A 24,651-nucleotide genomic window follows, 5' to 3' on the forward strand; every position below is an offset into this window, starting at 1 on the left:
GGTCGCTCCAGGCAGCATGTATCTATATTAGATGTACCAGGAAGAGGGCCTCACCTTTACAGACAGGTCTGTGGTCGCTCCAGGCAGCATGTATCTATATTAGATGTACCAGGAAGAGGGCTTCATCTTTACAGACAGGTCTGTGGTCGCTCCAGGCAGCAGTTATCTATATTAGATGTACCAGGAAGAGGGCCTCATCTTTACAGACAGGTCTGTGGTCGCTCCAGGCAGCATGTATCTATATTAGATGTACCAGGAAGAGGGCTTCATCTTTACAGACAGGTCTGTGGTCGCTCCAGGCAGCATGTATCTATGTTAGATGTACCAGGAAGAGGGCCTCACCTTTACAGACAGGTCTGTGGTCGCTCCAGGCAGCATGTATCTATGTTAGATGTACCAGGAAGAGGGCCTCACCTTTACAGACAGGTCTGTGGTCGCTCCAGGCAGCATGTATCTATATTACATGTACCAGGAAGAGGGCCTCACCTTTACAGACAGGTCTGTGGTCGCTCCAGGCAGCATGTATCTATATTAGATGTACCAGGAAGAGGGCCTCACCTTTACAGACAGGTCTGTGGTCGCTCCAGGCAGCATGTATCTATATTACATGTACCAGGAAGAGGGCCTCACCTTTACAGACAGGTCTGTGGTCGCTCCAGGCAGCATGTATCTATATTAGATGTACCAGGAAGAGGGCCTCACCTTTACAGACAGGTCTGTGGTCGCTCCAGGCAGCATGTATCTATATTAGATGTACCAGGAAGAGGGCCTCACCTTTACAGACAGGTCTGTGGTCGCTCCAGGCAGCAGTTATCTATATTAGATGTACCAGGAAGAGGGCCTCACCTTTACAGACAGGTCTGTGGTCGCTCCAGGCAGCATGTATCTATATTAGATGTACCAGGAAGAGGGCCTCACCTTTACAGACAGGTCTGTGGTCGCTCCAGGCAGCATGTATCTATATTAGATGTACCAGGAAGAGGGCCTCACCTTTACAGACAGGTCTGTGGTCGCTCCAGGCAGCATGTATCTATGTTAGATGTACCAGGAAGAGGGCCTCACCTTTACAGACAGGTCTGTGGTCGCTCCAGGCAGCATGTATCTATATTACATGTACCAGGAAGAGGGCCTCACCTTTACAGACAGGTCTGTGGTCGCTCCAGGCAGCATGTATCTATATTAGATGTACCAGGAAGAGGGCCTCACCTTTACAGACAGGTCTGTGGTCGCTCCAGGCAGCATGTATCTATATTAGATGTACCAGGAAGAGGGCCTCACCTTTACAGACAGGTCTGTGGTCGCTCCAGGCAGCAGTTATCTATATTAGATGTACCAGGAAGAGGGCCTCACCTTTACAGACAGGTCTGTGGTCGCTCCAGGCAGCATGTATCTATGTTAGATGTACCAGGAAGAGGGCTTCATCTTTACAGACAGGTCTGTGGTCGCTCCAGGCAGCATGTATCTATATTAGATGTACCAGGAAGAGGGCCTTACCTTTACAGACAGGTCTGTGGTCGCTCCAGGCAGCATGTATCTATATTAGATGTACCAGGAAGAGGGCCTCACCTTTACAGACAGGTCTGTGGTCGCTCCAGGCAGCATGTATCTATATTAGATGTACCAGGAAGAGGGCCTCACCTTTACAGACAGGTCTGTGGTCGCTCCAGGCAGCAGTTATCTATATTAGATGTACCAGGAAGAGGGCCTCACCTTTACAGACAGGTCTGTGGTCGCTCCAGGCAGCATGTATCTATATTACATGTACCAGGAAGAGGGCCTCACCTTTACAGACAGGTCTGTGGTCGCTCCAGGCAGCATGTATCTATATTAGATGTACCAGGAAGAGGGCCTCACCTTTACAGACAGGTCTGTGGTCGCTCCAGGCAGCATGTATCTATATTAGATGTACCAGGAAGAGGGCCTCACCTTTACAGACAGGTCTGTGGTCGCTCCAGGCAGCAGTTATCTATATTAGATGTACCAGGAAGAGGGCCTCACCTTTACAGACAGGTCTGTGGTCGCTCCAGGCAGCATGTATCTATATTAGATGTACCAGGAAGAGGGCCTCACCTTTACAGACAGGTCTGTGGTCGCTCCAGGCAGCATTTATCTATATTAGATGTACCAGGAAGAGGGCCTCACCTTTACAGACAGGTCTGTGGTCGCTCCAGGCAGCATGTATCTATATTAGATGTACCAGGAAGAGGGCCTCACCTTTACAGACAGGTCTGTGGTCGCTCCAGGCAGCAGTTATCTATATTAGATGTACCAGGAAGAGGGCTTCATCTTTACAGACAGGTCTGTGGTCGCTCCAGGCAGCAGTTATCTATATTAGATGTACCAGGAAGAGGGCCTCACCTTTACAGACAGGTCTGTGGTCGCTCCAGGCAGCAGTTATCTATATTAGATGTACCAGGAAGAGGGCCTCACCTTTACAGACAGGTCTGTGGTCGCTCCAGGCAGCATGTATCTATATTAGATGTACCAGGAAGAGGGCCTCACCTTTACAGACAGGTCTGTGGTCGCTCCAGGCAGCAGTTATCTATATTAGATGTACCAGGAAGAGGGCCTCACCTTTACAGACAGGTCTGTGGTCGCTCCAGGCAGCAGTTATCTATATTAGATGTACCAGGAAGAGGGCCTCACCTTTACAGACAGGTCTGTGGTCGCTCCAGGCAGCAGTTATCTATATTAGATGTACCAGGAAGAGGGCCTCACCTTTACAGACAGGTCTGTGGTCGCTCCAGGCAGCATGTATCTATATTAGATGTACCAGGAAGAGGGCCTCACCTTTACAGACAGGTCTGTGGTCGCTCCAGGCAGCATGTATCTATATTAGATGTACCAGGAAGAGGGCCTCACCTTTACAGACAGGTCTGTGGTCGCTCCAGGCAGCATGTATCTATATTAGATGTACCAGGAAGAGGGCCTCACCTTTACAGACAGGTCTGTGGTCGCTCCAGGCAGCAGTTATCTATATTAGATGTACCAGGAAGAGGGCCTCACCTTTACAGACAGGTCTGTGGTCGCTCCAGGCAGCATGTATCTATATTAGATGTACCAGGAAGAAGGTCTCACCTTTACAGACAGGTCTGTGGTCGCTCCAGGCAGCATGTATCTATATTAGATGTACCAGGAAGAGGGCCTCACCTTTACAGACAGGTCTCTGGTCGCTCCAGGCAGCATGTATCTATATTAGATGTACCAGGAAGAGGGCCTCACCTTTACAGACAGGTCTGTGGTCGCTCCAGGCAGCATTTATCTATGTTAGATGTACCAGGAAGAGGGCCTCACCTTTACAGACAGGTCTGTGGTCGCTCCAGGCAGCATGTATCTATGTTAGATGTACCAGGAAGAGGGCCTCACCTTTACAGACAGGTCTGTGGTCGCTCCAGGCAGCAGTTATCTATATTAGATGTACCAGGAAGAGGGCCTCACCTTTACAGACAGGTCTGTGGTCGCTCCAGGCAGCAGTTATCTATATTAGATGTACCAGGAAGAGGGCCTCACCTTTACAGACAGGTCTGTGGTCGCTCCAGGCAGCATGTATCTATATTACATGTACCAGGAAGAGGGCCTCACCTTTACAGACAGGTCTGTGGTCGCTCCAGGCAGCATGTATCTATGTTAGATGTACCAGGAAGAGGGCCTCACCTTTACAGACAGGTCTGTGGTCGCTCCAGGCAGCATGTATCTATGTTAGATGTACCAGGAAGAGGGCCTCACCTTTACAGACAGGTCTGTGGTCGCTCCAGGCAGCAGTTATCTATATTAGATGTACCAGGAAGAGGGCCTCACCTTTACAGACAGGTCTGTGGTCGCTCCAGGCAGCGAACACCTCAGCCACCCTCTGACAGGTGATGGTTTTGGAGCCCTGCAGCACATGGTCCTCATCACAGGTAAACTGAGCCCTCGCTCCAATGCTTGAACACATAACAACACATTCATGTAATAAGGGAAGTCTTTACAAGAAACAGTCTACCCACACAGTCTAGCTCCACCCTTACAGTCTAGCTCCACCCTCACAGTCTAGCTCCACCCACACAGTCTAGCTCCACCCACACAGTCTAGCTCCACCCACACAGTCTAGCTCCACCCTCACAGTCTAGCTCCACCCACACAGTCTAGCTCCACCCTCACAGTCTAGCTCCACCCTCACAGTCTAGTTCCACCCACACAGTCTAGCTCCACCCACACAGTCTAGCTCTACCCACACAGTCTAGCTCCACCCACACAGCCTAGCTCCACCCACACAGTCTAGCTCCACCCACACAGTCTAGCTCCACCCACACAGCCTAGCTCCACCCACACAGTCTAGCTCCACCCACACAGTCTAGCTCCACCCACACAGTCTAATATAATAAGAAGCTTTGGGACCATATTATGACGGACTGAGGACATGTTATGGACAGATGGACTGAGGCCATATTATGGACAGATAGACTGAGGACATATTATGGACAGATGGGCTGAGGACATATTATGCACAGATGGACTGAGGACATATTATGGACAGATGGACTGAGGTCATATTATGGACAGATGAACTGAGGACATATTATGGACAGATGGACTGAGGACATGTTATGGACAGATGCACTGAGGACATATTATGGACAGATGGACTGAGGACATGTTATGGACAGATGGACTGAGGACATATTATGGACAGATGGACTGAGGACATATTATGGACAGATGGACTGAGGACATATTATGGACAGATGGACTGAGGACATATTATGAACAGATGGACTGAGGACATATTATTCACAGATGGACTGAGGACATATTATGGACAGATGGACTGAGGACATATTATTCACAGATGGACTGAGGACATATTATGGACAGATGGACTGAGGACATGTTATGGACAGATGGCCTGAGGACATATTATTCACAGATGGACTGAGGCCATATTATGGACAGATACACTGAGGACATATTATGGACAGATGGACTGAGGACATGTTATGGACAGATGGACTGAGGACATATTATGGACAGATGGGCTGAGGACATATTATTCACAGATGGACTGAGGCCATATTACTGACAGATGGCCATATTATTGACAGATGGACTGAGGCCATATTATGCACAAACGGACTGAAGCCATAACTGCAAATTAAAATATCTAGTTTTGTCTCTTTTGTACTAGGGCCTGAAGTCTAGAGGATGTATTATATTCCAATTGAGTCCATGGCTGGATATCAAAGGGCCTCCTATTCTCCATATAGTGAACTACTTCTGACCAGGGCCCATTTAGAACACAGGCCCATGTGAGGTAGGTCTGACCAGGGCCCATTTAGGACACAGGCCCATGTGAGGTAGGTCTGACCAGGGCCCATTTAGGACACAGGCCCATGTGAGGTAGGTCTGACCAGGGCCCATTTAGAACACAGGCCCATGTGAGGTAGGTCTGACCAGGGCCCATTTAGAACACAGGCCCATGTGAGGTAGGTCTGACCAGGGCCCATTTAGAACACAGGCCCATGTGAGGTAGGTCTGACCAGGGCCCATTTAGAACACAGGCCCATGTGAGGTAGGTCTGACCAGGGCCCATTTAGAACACAGGCCCATGTGAGGTAGGTCTGACCAGGGCCCATTTAGAACACAGGCCCATGTGAGGTAGGTCTGACCAGGGCCCATTTAGAACACAGGCCCATGTCAGGTAGGTAGACAGGCATGTTTAGTTACGGACGAGCTCACCTGAAGTCAGAGCCTGTGCGTTTGCCGTTCTCAGGTTCCCCCGGGTCCGGGCAATAATTGGACACCTGTTTAATTCCTCCTTCGTTCACTGTAGGAACACAATATCAGGTAAAAACACAATGTTATTGGTTATCAGGCTTATTGATTCACTATAGAAACACACCAATCAGGGAGAAATATAAAGTTACTGGTTATCAGGAGGAAAGGAGAGGAGGAGAAGGAAAGGGGGGAGAGGAGGATGAGAGGAGAGGAGGAGAAGGAAAGGGGGGGAGTGGGAGGAGAAGGAAAGGGGGGAGAGGACGAGGAGGAGAAGGAAAGGGGGGGAGTGGGAGGAGAAGGAAAGGGGGGAGAGGAGGAGGAGAAGGAAAGCGGGGAGAGGAGAAGGAGGAGGAGAAGGAAAGGGAGGAGAGGAGTGGGAGAAGGAAAGGGGGGGAGAGGACGAGGGGGAGAAGGAAAGGAGGGGAGAGGAGTGGGGGGAGAAGGAGAGGGGGGAGAGGAGGAGGAGGAGAAGGAAAGGGGGGGAGAGGAGGAGGAGGAGGAAAGGGGGGAGAGGAGTGGGAGAAGGAAAGAGGGGGGAGAGGAGGAGAAGGAAAGGGGGGGAGGAGTGGGAGGAGAAGGAAAGGGGGGAGGAGTGGGAGGAGAAGGAAAGGGGGGAGGAGAGGAGGAGGAGGAGGAGGAAAGGGGGGAGGAGAGGAGGAGGAGGAGGAAAGGGGGGAGAGGAGAAGGAAAGGGGGGGAGGAGAGGAGTGGGAGGGATCATGTACACCACAATCATGTATTCAATTGTATATGTCATTTAAGGTATATAAGTCAACATATATACAAATATACAAATATACCACTAACATACAGTATAAGGCACTGTAAAACACACAATCTACTGTAATACAAATATACCACTAACATACAGTATTAGGCACTGTAAAACACACAATCTACTGTAATACAAATATACCACTAACATACAGTATAAGGCACTGTAAAACACACAATCTTACCAGATCCTTATTAGACGGCTTATTAGATCTTTCGACAAATAATACAAGATTCTTATTTGATGTTCATGTCTCTTTTCCACATGGGTATACAGTGTAGCTGTACAGAGCCCATTTCCAGACGAGCACTGGGGGCATTGCGTTTGTTAAAATAGACTAAGGACTGCACTTCAGCGATTCCTTTTGAGTTCCATGTAGAACCCTTTACACAGAGGGTTCTACCTGGAACCAAAAAGGATTCTACCTGGAACCAAAAAGGATTCTACCTGGAACCAAAAAGGGTTCTACCTGGAACCAAAAAGGATTCTACCTGGAACCAAAAAGGATTCTACCTGGAACCAAAAAGGATTCTACCTGGAACCAAAAAGGATTCTACCTGGAACCAAAAAGGGTTCTACCTGGAACCAAAAAGGATTCTACCTGGAACCAAAAAGGGTTCTACCTGGAACCAAAAAGGGTTCTACCTGGAACCAAAAAGGATTCTACCTGGAACCAAAAAGGATTCTACCTGGAACCAAAAAGGGTTCTACCTGGAACCAAAAAGGATTCTACCTGGAACCAAAAAGGATTCTACCTGGAACCAAAAGGGTTCTCCTATGGGGACAGCCAAAGAACCCTTTTGGAACCCTTTTCTCTATGAGTGTAGCTAAATGCCCCAGCTTAAAACAAAACAACCACACTTCTCAAACAAGCAAATAGCCCAAACACAAACACACACAGTAAATTATTAGCATGAAGATGAATAGGAAACTTACTCAAAGACAATTTGTTATTGTTGTCCTTTCCCGGAAGTAACTTTACCCCTCTGGATTTCAGCTCTCCAGAGCTTTTCACTGGTTGAGAGCAATAAAAACAATGGCATTAGATAAAAGAAAGTTCCAGCATTAGTTCAGTAATAACACATTGTCCCTATGAGGAATCAACATCATGAATAATTGCTATCGGATTCATATTTGTTTCAGAAAAGTGAGCCATTATCCCTGCTACATACAGAATATTGATCCATTATCCCTGCTACATAGAGAATAGTGATCCATTACCCCTGCTACATGCAGAATAGTGATTCCATTATCCCTGCTACATACAGAATAGTGATCCATTATCCCTGCTACATATAGAATAGTGATCCATTATCCCTGCTACATACAGAATAGTGATCCATTATCCCTGCTACCTACAGAATAGTGATCCATTATCCCTGCTACATACAGAATAGTGATCCATTATCCCTGCTACATACAGAATAGTGATCCATTATCCCTGCTACCTACAGAATAGTGATCCATTATCCCTGCTACATACAGAATAGTGATCCATTATCCCTGCTACCTACAGAATAGTGATCCATTATCCCTGCTACATACAGACCATAACTTCATTGATAAATTCCATAAAAATGTAATTACAAATACTTATTTCCCTCATTAAAATGCAAATCATTTTATAACATTTTTGACATGCGTTTTTCTGGATTTTTTTGTTGTTATTCTGTCTCTCACTGTTCAAATAAACCTACTATTAAAATTATAGACTGATCATTTCTTTGTCAGTGGGCAAACGTACAAAATCAGCAGGGGATCAAATACTTTTTTTCCCTCACTGTATCCAATTGAATCCAAATTGATATACCTTTTAATGAATATGAGTAGAATATAATAGAATGAATCTGAAAACGATCCTCCAGGGCCCTCCAAGACAGATCCGCTGCCTTGTTTTCATTGTTCCCCTCTGATCAGGGACTGATTAGGACGTAGGAAGCCAAGTGGGTGCAACGAATTTTCAGGTACAACAGAAAACTGTCACCGGGGGGAAATGTCTTGTGACATACAATAATTACAACACAAACAGACCAACCAACATTATTACAGAGATATTTGCCCTTAATGGCACCTTTTCCCTTATAGGGATCTGGTCAAAAGTAGTGCACTACATGCACTACACCCAAACACCATCATTGAGAAAAGGCTTTTCATGTATGGCCTGGATTGGCCGGCTAGCTGTTAGGCTGCTTTATAAACATTATCTTCAAAGTCCTGGTAAAGGAGAATGGGAAGGTAATGTATTATAGAAGTCTGTCTGGCTCTGCAGCGTGTTACGGAAGCAGTGTATAATACATCTGTAACAATTTGACCAATCAGGGAGGGGGCCTTTGGTCTGGAGGGATACAACTAGAACAAAGGCATCCTTAGTCTTTAACCAATCAGAGACGAGTGAATGCAACTGGTTACTGATCAGTGGACAAGATGAGGATGAAACGCTGCACGGATACATGAGCTCTTCAGAAAAGTAGTAGGTAGAAAGTACTCTTTGGTAAGGGGTTATGAGTGGTTATATGGAGTTATGAGTGGTTATAAGGGGTTATGAGTGGTTATAAGGGGTTATGAGTGGTTATCAGGGGTTATAAGTGGTTATGAGTGGCCATTAGGAGTATTGAGTGGTTATTAGGGGTTATGAGTGGTTATAAGGGGTTATGAGTGGTTATCAGGGGTTATTAGGGGTTATGAGGGGTCATTAGGGGTTATGAGGGGTTATGAGTGGTTATAAGGGGTTATGAGTGCTTATTAGTGGTTATTAGGGGTTATGAGTGGTTATAAGGTGCTATGAGTGTTATTAGGGATTATGAGTGGTTATTAGGGGTTATGAGTAGTTATAAGGGGCTATGAGTGGTTATTAGGGCTTATGAGGGGTCATTAGGGGCTATGAGGGGTTATTAGGGGCTATGAGTGGTTATAAGGGGTTATGAGTGATTATTAGGGATTATTAGTGGTTATTAGTGGTTATGAGTGGTTATAAGGGGTTATGAGTGTTATTAGGGATTATGAGTGGTTATTAGGGGTTATGAGTAGTTATAAGGGGCTATGAGTGGTTATTAGAGGTTATGAGTGGTTATTATAGGTTATGAGTGGTTATTAGGGGTTATGAGTGGTTATTAGTGGTTATTAGGGGGCTAATGGTGGTTATTAGGGGTTATGAGTGGTTATTATAGGTTATGAGTGGTTATTAGGGGTTATGAGTGGTTATTAGTGGTTATTAGGGGGCTAATGGTGGTTATTAGGGGTTATGAGTGGTTATTAGTGGTTATTAGGGGCTAATGGTGGTTATTAGGGGTTATGAGTGGTTATTAGTGGTTATTAGGGGGCTAATGGTGGTTATTAGGGGTTATGAGTGGTTATTAGTGGTTATTAGGGATTATTAGGTATCAAAGAACAATGAGGACCTGTTGAACATGGTAACACCAAAAAGGTCAGGTAATCGTATAAAGAGTTCCTTGGTCCTCCTTGTCCGTTCTGGTTGTTATTCAATTACAAAGACTTTCAGGTGAAAAAAAATAACATTTTATGGTTATCAAATGTGTCAATGAATTCATTAAATAATTGGGTAATTATGTCTTACCTTGATACTGAAGTGTGAATCCTTTATGTCGATGATTCCTGTCGGTCACAAAATGGAGTCTTAGCCAGTTCTTGTTGCTGATGATGGGTGCTGGTATATTCATACCAGATAACCTGCAGGTAAAGATACAGACATAACACCCTCTGTAATCTGACTGTTATATCACCAGATAACCTGCAGGAAAAGATAAAGGGTTAACAATAACTGTAATCTGACTGTTCAATCACCAGTCATGTCTGTCCTCTTCCAGACAATCTGTATCTCAACCGTTGTTACATCAAGAACAAGAAGAGAAAGGAACAACCAGTATCTAAAGACCAAGGTTATCAGACACAGCTGCGGTAGTCTATAACAACATGGTTATCAGCTGCTGTAGTCTATAACAACATGGTTATCAGCTGCTGTAGTCTATAACAACATGGTTATCAGCTGCTGTAGTCTATAACAACATGGTTATCAGCTGCTGTAGTCTATAACAACATGGTTATCAGCTGCTGTAGTCTATAACAACATGGTTATCAGCTGCTGTAGTCTATAACAACATGGTTATCAGCTGCTGTAGTCTATAACAACATGGTTATCAGCTGCTGTAGTCTATAACAACATGGTTATCAGCTGCTGTAGTCTATAACAACATGGTTATCAGCTGCTGTAGTCTATAACAACATGGTTATCAGCTGCTGTAGTCTATAACAACATGGTTATCAGCTGCTGTAGTTTATAACAACATGGTTATCAGCTGCTGTAGTCTATAACAACATGGTTATCAGCTGCTGTAGTCTATAACAACATGGTTATCAGCTGCTGTAGTCTATAACAACATGGTTATCAGCTGCTGTAGTCTATAACAACATGGTTATCAGCTGCTGTAGTCTATAACAACATGGTTATCAGCTGCTGTAGTCTATAACAACATGGTTATCAGCTGCTGTAGTCTATAACAACATGGTTATCAGCTGCTGTAGTCTATAACAACATGGTTATCAGCTGCTGTAGTCTATAACAACATGGTTATCAGCTGCTGTAGTTTATAACAACATGGTTATCAGCTGCTGTAGTCTATAACAACATGGTTATCAGCTGCTGTAGTCTATAACAACATGGTTATCAGCTGCTGTAGTCTATAACAACATGGTTATCAGCTGCTGTAGTCTATAACAACATGGTTATCAGCTGCTGTAGTCTATAACAACATGGTTATCAGCTGCTGTAGTCTATAACAACATGGTTATCAGCTGCTGTAGTCTATAACAACATGGTTATCAGCTGCTGTAGTCTATAACAACATGGTTATCAGCTGCTGTAGTCTATAACAACATGGTTATCAGCTGCTGTAGTCTATAACAACATGGTTATCAGCTGCTGTAGTTTATAACAACATGGTTATCAGCTGCTGTAGTCTATAACAACATGGTTATCAGCTGCTGTAGTCTATAACAACATGGTTATCAGCTGCTGTAGTCTATAACAACATGGTTATCAGCTGCTGTAGTCTATAACAACATGGTTATCAGCTGCTGTAGTCTATAACAACATGGTTATCAGCTGCTGTAGTCTATAACAACATGGTTATCAGCTGCTGTAGTCTATAACAACATGGTTATCAGCTGCTGTAGTCTATAACAACATGGTTATCAGCTGCTGTAGTCTATAACAACATGGTTATCAGCTGCTGTAGTCTATAACAACATGGTTATCAGCTGCTGTAGTCTATAACAACATGGTTACCAGCTGCTGTAGTCTATAACAACATGGTTATCAGCTGCTGTAGTCTATAACAACATGGTTATCAGCTGCTGTAGTCTATAACAACATGGTTATCAGCTGCTGTAGTCTATAACAACATGGTTATCAGCTGCTGTAGTCTATAACAACATGGTTATCAGCTGCTGTAGTTTATAACAACATGGTTATCAGCTGCTGTAGTCTATAACAACATGGTTATCAGCTGCTGTAGTCTATAACAACATGGTTATCAGCTGCTGTAGTCTATAACAACATGGTTATCAGCTGCTGTAGTTTATAACAACATGGTTATCAGCTGCTGGAGTCTATAACAACATGGTTATCAGCTGCTGTAGTCTATAACAACATGGTTATCAGCTGCTGTAGTCTATAACAACATGGTTATCAGCTGCTGTAGTCTATAACAACATGGTTATCAGCTGCTGTAGTCTATAACAACATGGTTATCAGCTGCTGTAGTCTATATCAACATGGTTATCAGCTGCTGTAGTCTATAACAACATGGTTATCAGCTGCTGTAGTCTATAACAACATGGTTATCAGACACAGCTGCTGTAGTCTATAACAACATGGTTATCAGCTGCTGTAGTCTATAACAACATGGTTATCAGCTGCTGTAGTCTATAACAACATGGTTATCAGCTGCTGTAGTCTATAACAACATGGTTATCAGCTGCTGTAGTCTATAACAACATGGTTATCAGCTGCTGTAGTCTATAACAACATGGTTATCAGCTGCTGTAGTCTATAACAACATGGTTATCAGCTGCTGTAGTCTATAACAACATGGTTATCAGCTGCTGTAGTCTATAACAACATGGTTACCAGCTGCTGTAGTCTATAACAACATGGTTATCAGCTGCTGTAGTCTATAACAACATGGTTATCAGACACAGCTGCTGTAGTCTATAACAACATGGTTATCAGCTGCTGTAGTCTATAACAACATGGTTATCAGCTGCTGTAGTTTATAACAACATGGTTATCAGCTGCTGTAGTCTATAACAACATGGTTATCAGCTGCTGTAGTTTATAACAACATGGTTATCAGCTGCTGTAGTCTATAACAACATGGTTATCAGCTGCTGTAGTCTATAACAACATGGTTATCAGCTGCTGTAGTCTATAACAACATGGTTATCAGCTGCTGTAGTCTATAACAACATGGTTATCAGCTGCTGTAGTCTATAACAACATGGTTATCAGCTGCTGTAGTCTATAACAACATGGTTATCAGCTGCTGTAGTCTATAACAACATGGTTATCAGCTGCTGTAGTCTATAACAACATGGTTATCAGCTGCTGTAGTTTATAACAACATGGTTATCAGCTGCTGTAGTCTATAACAACATGGTTATCAGCTGCTGTAGTCTATAACAACATGGTTATCAGCTGCTGTAGTCTATAACAACATGGTTATCAGCTGCTGTAGTCTATAACAACATGGTTATCAGCTGCTGTAGTCTATAACAACATGGTTACCAGCTGCTGTAGTCTATAACAACATGGTTATCAGCTGCTGTAGTCTATAACAACATGGTTATCAGCTGCTGTAGTCTATAACAACATGGTTATCAGCTGCTGTAGTCTATAACAACATGGTTATCAGCTGCTGTAGTCTATAACAACATGGTTATCAGCTGCTGTAGTCTATAACAACATGGTTATCAGCTGCTGTAGTCTATAACAACATGGTTATCAGCTGCTGTAGTCTATAACAACATGGTCATCAGCTGCTGTAGTTTATAACAACATGGTTATCAGCTGCTGTAGTCTATAACAACATGGTTATCAGCTGCTGTAGTCTATAACAACATGGTTATCAGCTGCTGTAGTCTATAACAACATGGTTATCAGCTGCTGTAGTCTATAACAACATGGTTATCAGCTGCTGTAGTCTATAACAACATGGTTATCAGCTGCTGTAGTCTATAACAACATGGTTATCAGCTGCTGTAGTCTATAACAACATGGTTATCAGCTGCTGTAGTCTATAACAACATGGTTATCAGCTGCTGTAGTCTATAACAACATGGTTATCAGCTGCTGTAGTCTATAACAACATGGTTATCAGCTGCTGTAGTCTATAACAACATGGTTATCAGCTGCTGTAGTCTATAACAACATGGTTATCAGCTGCTGTGGTCTGCTCTGTTCTACTCCCAGGGATTCAGCATGCTGTGCACTGTTCTACTCCCAGGGATTCAGCATGCTGTGCTCTGTTCTAATCCCAGGGATTCAGCATGCTGTGCTCTGTTCTACTCCCAGGGATTCAGCATGCTGTGCTCTGTTCTAATCCCAGGGATTCAGCATGCTGTGCTCTCTCCCTGCCAGAGGCCTGTGCTGGTTTCTCTGGCTAACCATGCCAGGGTTGAGTGGCATCCTAACCCATTTACACTGCACTACTTTAACCAGGGCCCATAGGGCCAGGGCCACACTGTAACCCATTTACACTGCACTACCTTAACCAGGGCCCATAGGGCCACACTGTATAAGGGACATACTGCACTACTTTAACCAGGGCCCACAGGGCCAGAACCACACTATATAGGGAATATACTGCACTACTTTAACCAGGGCCCACAGGGCCAGAACCACACTATATAGGGGAATATACTGCACTACATTAACCAGGGCCCACAGGGCCAGAACCACACTATATAGGGAATATACTGCACTACATTAACCAGGGCCCACAGGGCCAGAACCACACTATATAGGGAATATACTGCACTACTTTAACCAGAGCCCACTGGGCCAGAACCACAATATATAGGGAATATACTGCACTACATTAACCAGGGCCCACAGGGCCAGAACCACACTATATAGGGAATATACTGCACTACATTAACCACGGCCCACAGGGCCAGAACCACACTATATAGGGAATATACTGCACTACATTAACCAGGGCCCACAGGGCCACACTATATAGGGAATATACTGCACTACATTAACCAGGGCCCACAGGGCCAGAACCACACTATATAGGGAATATACTGCACTACATTAACCAGGGCCCACAGGGCCAGAACCACACTATATAGGGAATATACTGCACTACATTAACCAGGGCCCACAGGGCCAGAACCACACTATATAGGGAATATACTGCACTACATTAACCAGGGCCCACTGGGCCACACTATATAGGGAATATACTGCACTACTTTAACCAGGGCCCATAGGGCCAGAACCACACTATATAGGGAATATACTGCACTACATTAACCAGAGCCCACAGGGCCAGAACCACACTATATAGGGAATATACTGCACTACTTTAACCAGGGCCCACAGGGCCAGAACCACACTATATAGGGAATATACTGCACTACTTTAACCAGGGCCAGAACCACACTATATAGGGAATATACTGCACTACATTAACCAGGGCCCACAGGGCCAGAACCACACTATATAGGGAATATACTGCACTACATTAACCAGGGCCCACAGGGCCAGAACCACACTATATAGGGAATATACTGCACTACTTTAGCCAGAGCCCACAGGGCCAGAACCACACTATATAGGGAATATACTGCACTACATTAACCAGGGCCCACAGGGCCAGAACCACACTATATAGGGAATATACTGCACTACATTAACCAGGGCCCACAGGGCCAGAACCACACTATATAGGGAATATACTGCACTGCATTAACCAGGGCCCACAGGGCCAGAACCACACTATATAGGGAATATGGTGCCATTTGGGCCAAACCCTGATGCTTTTATCTTCTGCCTTCAACAATCCTTCCTCGGCTCCCCGCCTCTCCACCTGCCTCCCTCCCTCCCTCCCTCTCTCCCTCCCTCCCCGCCTGCCTCCCTCCCTCTCTCCCTCCCTGCCTCTCCTCAGCCTCACACACAGTCAATGCAGCACAATACAAACCCAACATACAGCTATTAAACAAGGTTTTAGACAGGACAAACAGTCAATGCAACACAATACAAACCCAACATACAGCTATTAAACAAGGTTTTAGACAGGACAAACAGTCAATGCAACACAATACAAACCCATCATACAGCTATTAAACAAGGTTTTAAAAAGGTCAAACAGTCAATTTGGGGCTCCCGGGTGGCGCAGCGGTCTAAGGCACTGTATATAAGTGCTAGAGGCGTCACTACAGACCCTGGTTCAATTCCAGGCTGTATCACAACCGGCTGTGATTGGGAGTCCCATAAGGCGGCGCACAATTGGCCCAGCGCCGTCTGCGTTTGGCCGAGGTAGGCAGTCATTGTAAAAAAATAAATAGATAATTTGTTCTTAACTGACAAGTCTAGTTAAATAAAGGTTAAATGAATAACAAGAGATAACGAGTGGTGCAACAGTAAGGATGTAATACAGTGTTTCTGAAGTGTGAAGGGACTTTGGTTTGGTCAGATAATATACTTGGCATTTTGAGGTGTTTTTTCAACAGTGTGCAGCTCCATAATACCTTGTTATTACATTTTACATTTTATTCATTTAGCGGAAGCTTTTTTCCAGAGCGACTTACAGTCAGTGCATTCATCTTATTGAGGTAGCTAGTGGAAACAAGCACATATCTCAGCCATAGTAAGTAAATGTTTATATCAGCATTAGTCTGCCTTGTTATTGTAATCATATGTTACGGTAACATAACACTATGACAAGCCTGTCCTACAGCTGCTGTAATCATATGTTACGGTAACATAACACTATGACAAGCCTGTCCTACAGCTGCTGTAATCATATGTTACAGTAACATAACACTATGACAAGCCTGTCCTACAGCTGCTGTAATCATATGTTACAGTAACATAACACTATGACAAGCCTGTCCTACAGCTGCTGTAATCATATGTTACAGTAACATAACACTATGACAAGCCTGTCCTACAGCTGCTGTAATCATGTTACGGTAACATAACACTATGACAAGCCTGTCCTACAGCTGCTGTAATCATGTTACGGTAACATAACACTATGACCAGCCTGTCCTACAGCTGCTGTAATCATATGTTACAGTAACATAACACTATGACCAGCCTGTCCTACAGCTGCTGTAATCATATGTTACAGTAACATAACACTATGACAAGCCTGTCCTACAGCTGCTGTAATCACATCAGTCATTATGTTAGAATAACCTATGTGACCTTTTCAATGTGAAAAATGCCAATAATATACTGAATATGAGATATCTCAGACTGTTACCAGTACTACAGAGTATAACTATTGAATAACACAACCCAAAGACATTTGTCATGATTTGCCCTTTTCCTCCTCTCTCTCTCTCCCACTACAGTTTTATGATTGCTACTCTTTTAGAAATGGAAGTTAAATCCGTTTGTTACCACAGACAGAGAGACGTTGTAGTACGGTAACATCAAAAGGTTGAATAATGAAACAATATTTCTGCATTCCAAACAACCGGAAGGGTCCGTGGATACTTAAAGAACAATCATGTTGAATTCATTTCTAATTTGCGATGTAACTAAGTGTCACGGATCATTCTGGAACATTCATTGCGCACACCTGGTCCCTATTCCCACTGATTGTATTGGTATATATGTGCCCTGTGTTTACCATGGTGGGGTCGATTATTGTTACAATGTCCGTTGGTGCGTGTGAGTACCTGTGCTGTGTGTTTTGGGCTTTTGTGCCCTTGTGGATTGCGTAGATGATTACGGGTCTCGTCCCGTGTGTTAATCATTGTGCGCTTGTGATTTTTTATTCCAGGTACTCCTCGCTCTTTTGTTTGGGTTTCAACCCTGTGTTTTTGTTACGTGTTTGCAAGGTCTTCGTCCCTGTGCCTTTGCACGGCACGCTGTAATTTGGGTTTAATTTAAAAAACTATTACGCATTCCTGCGCCTGTCTCCCGAATAATTTATGCCAACGTGACTCTAGGGACAGTAGAACAACATAACTGAATCTCTGAATGTGTATATTTCCCAGTGATCAGATTCACATCTTGATATTGTGGAACTTATATGATTAAATACGAAACTATTTGTGAGAAGATGTAATGTGGTGTTAGCCTTCTAAATGAGAATTTTTTTCTCCAAATAAAATCTTAACCAAGTCAGTGGCCATGCCCACGTGAGCACAGACATTATGACAAAAGGAGGGAATGTCCTTTTCCCCCGAGTGCTTAAGGTCAGGGGAGTTTCCTGGCCATGGACCCAAAATATTGATGTTTTGTTCCCCGAGCCACTTAGTTATCACTTTTGCCTTATTTTCAAGATGCTCCATCATGCTGGAAAAGGCATTGTTCGTCACCAAACTGTTCCTGGATGGTTGGGAGAAGTTGCTCTCGGAGGATGTGTTGGTACCATTCTTTATTCACGGCTGTGTTCTTAGGCAAAATTGTGAGTGAGCCCACTCCCTTGGCTGAGAAGCAACCCCACACATGAATGGTCTCAGGATGCTTTACTGTTGGCATGACACAGGACTGATGGTAGCGCTCACCTTGTCTTCTCCGGACAAGCTTTTTTACAGATGCCCCAAACAATCGGAAAGGGGATTCATCAGAGAAAATGACTTTACACCAGTCCTCAGCAGTCCAATCCCTGCTTCTTTGCTGCCCTTCTTGACACCAGGCCATCCTCCAAAAGTCTTCGCCTCACTGTGCGTGCAGATGCACTCACACCTGCCTGCTGCCATTCCTGAGCAAGCTCTGTACTGGTGGTGCCCCGATCCCGCAGCTGAATCAACTTTAGGAGACGGTCCTGGCGCCTGCTGGGCTTTCTTGGGCGCCCTGAAGCCTTCCTCACAACAATTGAACCACTCTCCTTGAAGTTCTTGATGATCCGATAAATGGTTTATTTTGGTGCAATCTTACTGGCAGCAATATCCTTGCCTGTGAAGCCCTTTTTGTGCAAAGCAATGATGACGGCACGTGTTTCCTTGCAGCTAACCATGGTTGACAGAGGAAGAACAATGATTCCAAGCACCACCCTCCTTTTGAAGCTTCCAGTCTGTTATTCGAACTCAATCAGCATGACAGAGTGATCTCCAGCCTTGTCCACGTCAACACCTCACACCTGTGTTAACGAGAGAATCACTGACATGATGTCAGCTGGTCCTTTTGTGGCAGGGCTGAAATGCAGTGGAAATGTTTTTTGGGGATTCAGTTCATTTGCATGGCAAAGAGGGACTTTGCAATTAATTGCAATTCATCTGATCACTCTTCTTAACATTCTGGAGTATATACAAATTGCAATCATACAAACTGAGGCAGCAGACTTTGTGAAAATAAAAATGTGTGTCATTCTAACAAAACTTTTGGCCACGACTATAGTAATCAACGTGTAAGCTATTCTGTTTGTGTGTTTATGTAATTCTGTGTGATTATTTAGTTTGTTAGTAAATAAATAATTAAGCCAATTTGTATAATGCCGATTCATCATTTATGCTAGGGTTGTTTGTGCAGATATCCAAGGACTGTACAACATTCAGAATGAGACTGAAGGTAAATAAGAATTAATTAATTGACTGATGTAAGAGATATTTATATCTTTAGAGTTTAGTTGGGAGAACTCGTTAGATAACTTTTTCCATGGTGCCCTAGATTACTACTTAATGAATTCTTGCATGAGTAATTTAATCGCGTAATAATTTAACGTGGTATGTAATTATTTTATAATGATAGTCAAGACACGACACGACACATTTGAGTTCAAGTCATTTTGATGACATCCATCCTGTTGTCCTGGTATTGTCATGGTAACCCCTTTACTGGTCAGGACGTGACAGGTATGGTATTTAGATTCCATCCAATCAAACGGTCTATTTGTCTTTTTTAACACTGACAGTGTTTATCCTTTTCCACTTCAACACTACGTATGTGACCCGATTCAGGACACTAGGTGTATGTCACAAGTCACGACTTCACAGGAGAGCCTTTTGAACATAAAAAAAATGTCATCTGTAAATACGAATAAAATTGTTAAATTACGAGCCTGGTTGGTTTAGCCACAGAAAAAGTCAGCAACCTTCCCGCTAACCATGATTGGCTGAGATAAAGAGTGGGCTGGACATGCCGAGAGATGAGTCTGAATTGGTCTACGGTGTTGCATCTTGTGTCTATAAAATGAGCTGCTCGTAATGCGTAAATAATCCTTTCTATTGCCGTTTTTTTTAAAGATATTATGTTAGCCATGGAGAACTGCAAATATGTTGCTACTGCTCTCAATACCATTGCTGCCCTGAATCAGGCGCTATCGACAAAGGTCAGTGGGAAAAAGTTGTGATGGACTACTTTCTGGACGACGATCGTGCCATGCAATGCTGACTCTCTCTCATTTCATAACACGTTTTGAAATCAGTGGAACACAACGGGCCAAACGAGCTGGGTAAACTAAACGGAAACAATACAGGATGTCTGATAAAATGGGTTGCAGTCTGCCGTGAAGCTTTCATCCATGTATACAGGTAAGAATCTAGCTACGGATTCAGATATTATACCTTTCTAATTTTATCTGAAAGTTGTTTTCACTGCAAGCTAAAGCTTAGTGTTAGCTAGCCAGCTGGAGTTCGATGGCTGGCTTGCAAACTAATATTAACTTATTTGTATGAAGCTCTCTCTCTCTCTCTCTCTCTCTCTCTCTCTCTCTCTCTCTCTCTCTCTCTCTCTCATTGTGTGCTGGAGTCAGACCAGCTGCAAATCGTCCCATAATCAAGACCTCTACAAATACTCATTCCTGCCACCTCCACTCTGCCAGATCGTAAACTCTGCTCAGTCAGTCGTTATCCTAGCCTTTTGTCAGTTCTCAAGATCCTATTGCCCTGCTGTGCTTGTTTCCCTGCCTTACACTGTTTTGTCCTCTCGTTGCAGTTACCACCCTGTCTCTGTCTCCTGTACCACATCTCACCACCTAACCACCTTGCTCTGGACTTCACTCACCACCACCACCACCTTGGATTCCCCTCAGGACCTGTTTACCCTGTTCAACTCAGTCAACTTCAACCTCACTCTACAACTTTGGGGTTTTCTGCAACTCATCTGAGCTACCCCGGTTTTGCACTCCATATATGTCTGTGTACAATAAACATGTTGGTTCATTCATCCCTGCTTCCGCATCTGGGTCCGCTCTTGGGTTCCCTGTGTTCTCTACGCGTAACAGTTTTCTCAGAATGCCATTTCGGCATTGCTAGTTATAGCCTAATGTTAGCTAGCTAACATTGAACGTATTGGTTAACTTTAGCTAGCTGTGACAATCGGTTTGTATTGCTAGTTAAAGCTTGCAGCTTCGATGCTCTGGAGCCTGGTGTTGTTGTCACCAAGGAGCTTTCAGACTGTCGGGACCAGGTTTCAGCTGCTGCACAACGCTGACATCCTTCATCCCATAGATGGTCTGCCTGTAAAAGCACCACCTGGACTGGACACAGCTAGACAAACTATATTATTGAGAAGATCAGGGAGTTTTGTGACGAAGAGGCTATGGACATCACATGCCCTACACCAAAGTCAAGGGCAGGACAGAAACAGGCTCTCCGAATACACACTACCGTTCAAGCGTTTGGGGTCACTTAATGTCCTTGTTTTTGAAAGAAAGCAAATTTTTTGTCTGTTAAAATAGCATCAAATTAATCCGAAATACAGTGTAGACATTATTCATGTTGTAAATAACTATTGTAGCTGGAAACGGCTGATTTTCTTATGGAATATCTACATAGGTGAACAGAGGCCCATTATCAGCAACCATCACTCGTGTTCCAATGGCCCGTTGTGTTAACTAATCCAAGTTTATCATTTTAAAAGGCTAATTGATCATTAGAAAACCCTTTTGCAATTATGTGTCACGGCTGTCGAAAGGATCGGACCAAAGTGCAGCGTGTGTTTCGTTCCACATATTTATTTAATCCGTGAAACTATGCAATACATCAATTAACTGAAATCTACAAAAGCAACAAACCGTGACGCAGAGGAGAAACAAACACTACTCACAAATAATCACCCACAAAAACAGGTGGGACAAACATCAGCTTAAATATGACCTCCAATTAGAGACAACGACGACCAGCTGCCTCTAATTGGAGATCATACCAAACAAAACCAACATAGAAATACAAAACTAGAAACTGAACATAGAAATACAAAACATAGACAAACACCCCCTGTCACGCCCTGACCTACTCTACCATAGAAAATAACCACTTACTATGGTCAGGACGTGACATTATGTTAGCACAGCTGAAAACTGTTGTTCTGATTAAAGAAGCAATAAAACTGGCCTTCTTTAGACTAGTTGAGTATCTGGAGCATCAGCATTTGTGGGTTCGATTACAGGCTCCAAATGGCCAGAAACAAAGAACTTCCTTCTGAAACTCATCAGTCTATTAGTGTTCTGGGAAATTAAGGCTATTCCATGCGAGAAATTGCCAAGAAACTGAAGATCTCGTACAACGCTGTGTAGTACTCCCTTCACAGAACAGCGCAAACTGTCTCTGACCAGAATAGAGAGAGGAGTGGGAGGCCCCAGTGCACAACTGAGCAAGAGGGCAAGTACATTAGCATGTCTAGTTTGAGAACAGATGCCTCATAAGTCCTCAACTGGCAGCTTCATTAAATAGTACCTGCAAAACATCAGTCTCAACATAAACAGTGAAGAAGCGACTCCGGGATGCTGGCCTTCAGGGCAGAATTCCTCTATCCAGTGTCTGTGTTAGTACCCATCTTAATTTTTGTTTTTATAGGCTAGTCTGAGATATGGCTTTTTCTTTGCAATATTTATATGTGTGGTCGTAACATTATTTTGTGACATACCACAACAATATCATGTGACCGTATCAAGTGTCCAACACTTAAATATATGGCGCATGCATCTGTTTATGTACTGTACATGTGCACCTTCCTCAGGTTTCAACTCAGATTGCATGGCCTTAACTTATGTATGGAATACTATGTGATAAGTGTGTTTGTAACAGTATATAAAGTATGCTAATGTACTGGTGTGAAGGCATTTGGGCAGTGGTGTAAAAATACTTTAAAGTACTACTTAAATCGTTTTTTTTTTGTGGTATCTGTACATTACTTTACTATTGATATTTTAGGCAACTTTTACTTCACTACATTTGTAAAGAAACTAATGTACTTTTTACTCCATACATTTTCCTCGACACCCAAAAGTACTCGTTACATTTTGACAGGAAAATCGTCTAATTCAAACACTTATCAAGAATGTGGTCACTCCCTGGTCCATCCCTACTGCCTCTGATCTGGAGGACGCACTAAACACAAATGCTTAGTTTGTAAATGATGTCTGAGTGTTGGAGTGTGCCCCTGGCTACCCATCAATAACAAAATCATACGGTTATGCCGTCTGGTTTGCTTAATATCAGGAAGTTGAAATTGTTTATTTTTTACTTTTGATATTTAAGTACATTGTGCCCCCAGGCTATCCGCCAATAAAATTATATTTTTTTGTTGTTGTGCCGTCTGGTTTAATATAAGGAATTTGAAATGATTTATACTTTTACTCAAGTATGACAATGAAGTATTTTCTCCACTACTGGATGTGGCTGGGGGTTTTAGCATTTCTTTCACATGACCCATCAATTTACACAAGTGTATCTGGGTAAGCGTCATCTAATATTTATATCATATTTTTATCTGGACACTTTCTGTTGACCTGGAATGTGTCCTTATTGTAAGCTACTACCACTTTTAATATTTATCACATGACCTCATGTGAATCCTTAAAGGAGATGGGTGGGGTTAAAGGCTTAAGAGGGTGTGAACGATGCTGAATGGGCGTAGACAAAGAAGAGCTCTCCAGTAGGTGTACCAAAACATTCAAACGCCCTTTTCTCAAACGTGAGTTTACAAGTGTATCAACTTTCAAAGTAGAATTACTTTCCCATTGTTCCTCAAAAATGCAGTGTATAATATACCATTTTGTAGCTCTGAGTCTCTACTTTTATCCAATGTACAGTAATAAAACAGAAATTTAAATGTTGCTACATAAGACCGAATCCAGGTGGTGAGTCACACATGTACAACATTTCCCTCGATCTGTACAGTCAGTGAATATGACTTAGTGAATTCCAATACTAAGAGATCTTCTAATCCATCCTGTCAGGGGAAGAAATAGGTGTTCCTCTGGGCGTTAGAAGGTAATTGATTTCACATAATGTTGACCTTTTCTGCACACTGAGCCATTTTACTGAAATCTAAATGACACAAATATTGTAGGAAGAATGAAAAAAAGCATTCAGTTACTGAGACACTCAACGACCGCGTCCCAACTGGCACTTTAATCACTTTACAGGGAGCCTTGGTCAAAAGTAGCGCACTAGATAGGGAATTACTGAGCCACTCTGAAATGTTTGCATTCCTGGCTGCACCCTGAACTATTTAAGGTCTAGGGCTTGGGGACTCGTTAGGTAATAACTTAGAGAGGAAAGGTCTAGGGCTTGGGGACTGGATAGGCAATAACTTAGAGAGGAAAGGTCTTGGGCTTGGGGACTGGATAGGCAATAACTTAGAGAGGAAAGGTCTAGGGCTTGGGGACTGGGGACTGGATAGGCAATAACTTAGAGAGGAAAGGTCTGGGGCTTGGGGACTGGTTAGGCAATAACTTAGAGAGGAAAGGTCTAGGGCTTGGGGACTGGATAGGTAATAACTTAGAGAGGAACGGTCTAGGGCTTGGGGACTGGGGACTGGATAGGCAATAACTTATAGAGGAAAGGTCTAGGGCTTGGGTACTGGGGACTGGATAGGCAATAACTTAGAGATGAAAGGTCTAGGGCTTGGGGACTGGGGACTGGTTAGGCAATAACTTAAATGCGGAGAGTTAGCTGTCCAACTGGAAAAGGGACTGT

General features: G+C 43.5%; 1 protein-coding gene across 1 annotated transcript in view; it reads right to left on the reverse strand.

The window, feature by feature from the left end:
• The window catches only part of LOC106606155 (CUB and sushi domain-containing protein 3), a 540,034-nt gene that overhangs the window by 386,353 nt on the left and 129,030 nt on the right, over positions 1–24,651 (reverse strand). Inside the window, exons 6-9 of the mRNA XM_082975995.1 lie at positions 10,103–10,215; positions 7,465–7,542; positions 5,716–5,803; positions 3,799–3,923 (exon numbers count right to left, since the gene is read on the reverse strand). Coding sequence (XP_082832121.1) covers positions 3,799–3,923; positions 5,716–5,803; positions 7,465–7,542; positions 10,103–10,215 — 404 coding nt within the window. The remainder of the gene's footprint in view (positions 1–3,798; positions 3,924–5,715; positions 5,804–7,464; positions 7,543–10,102; positions 10,216–24,651) is intronic.

Source organism: Salmo salar, chromosome 05 (assembly GCF_965601325.2).
Source record: "Salmo salar chromosome 05, fSalSal1, whole genome shotgun sequence".
NCBI classification, from domain to species: Eukaryota; Metazoa; Chordata; class Actinopteri; order Salmoniformes; family Salmonidae; genus Salmo; species Salmo salar.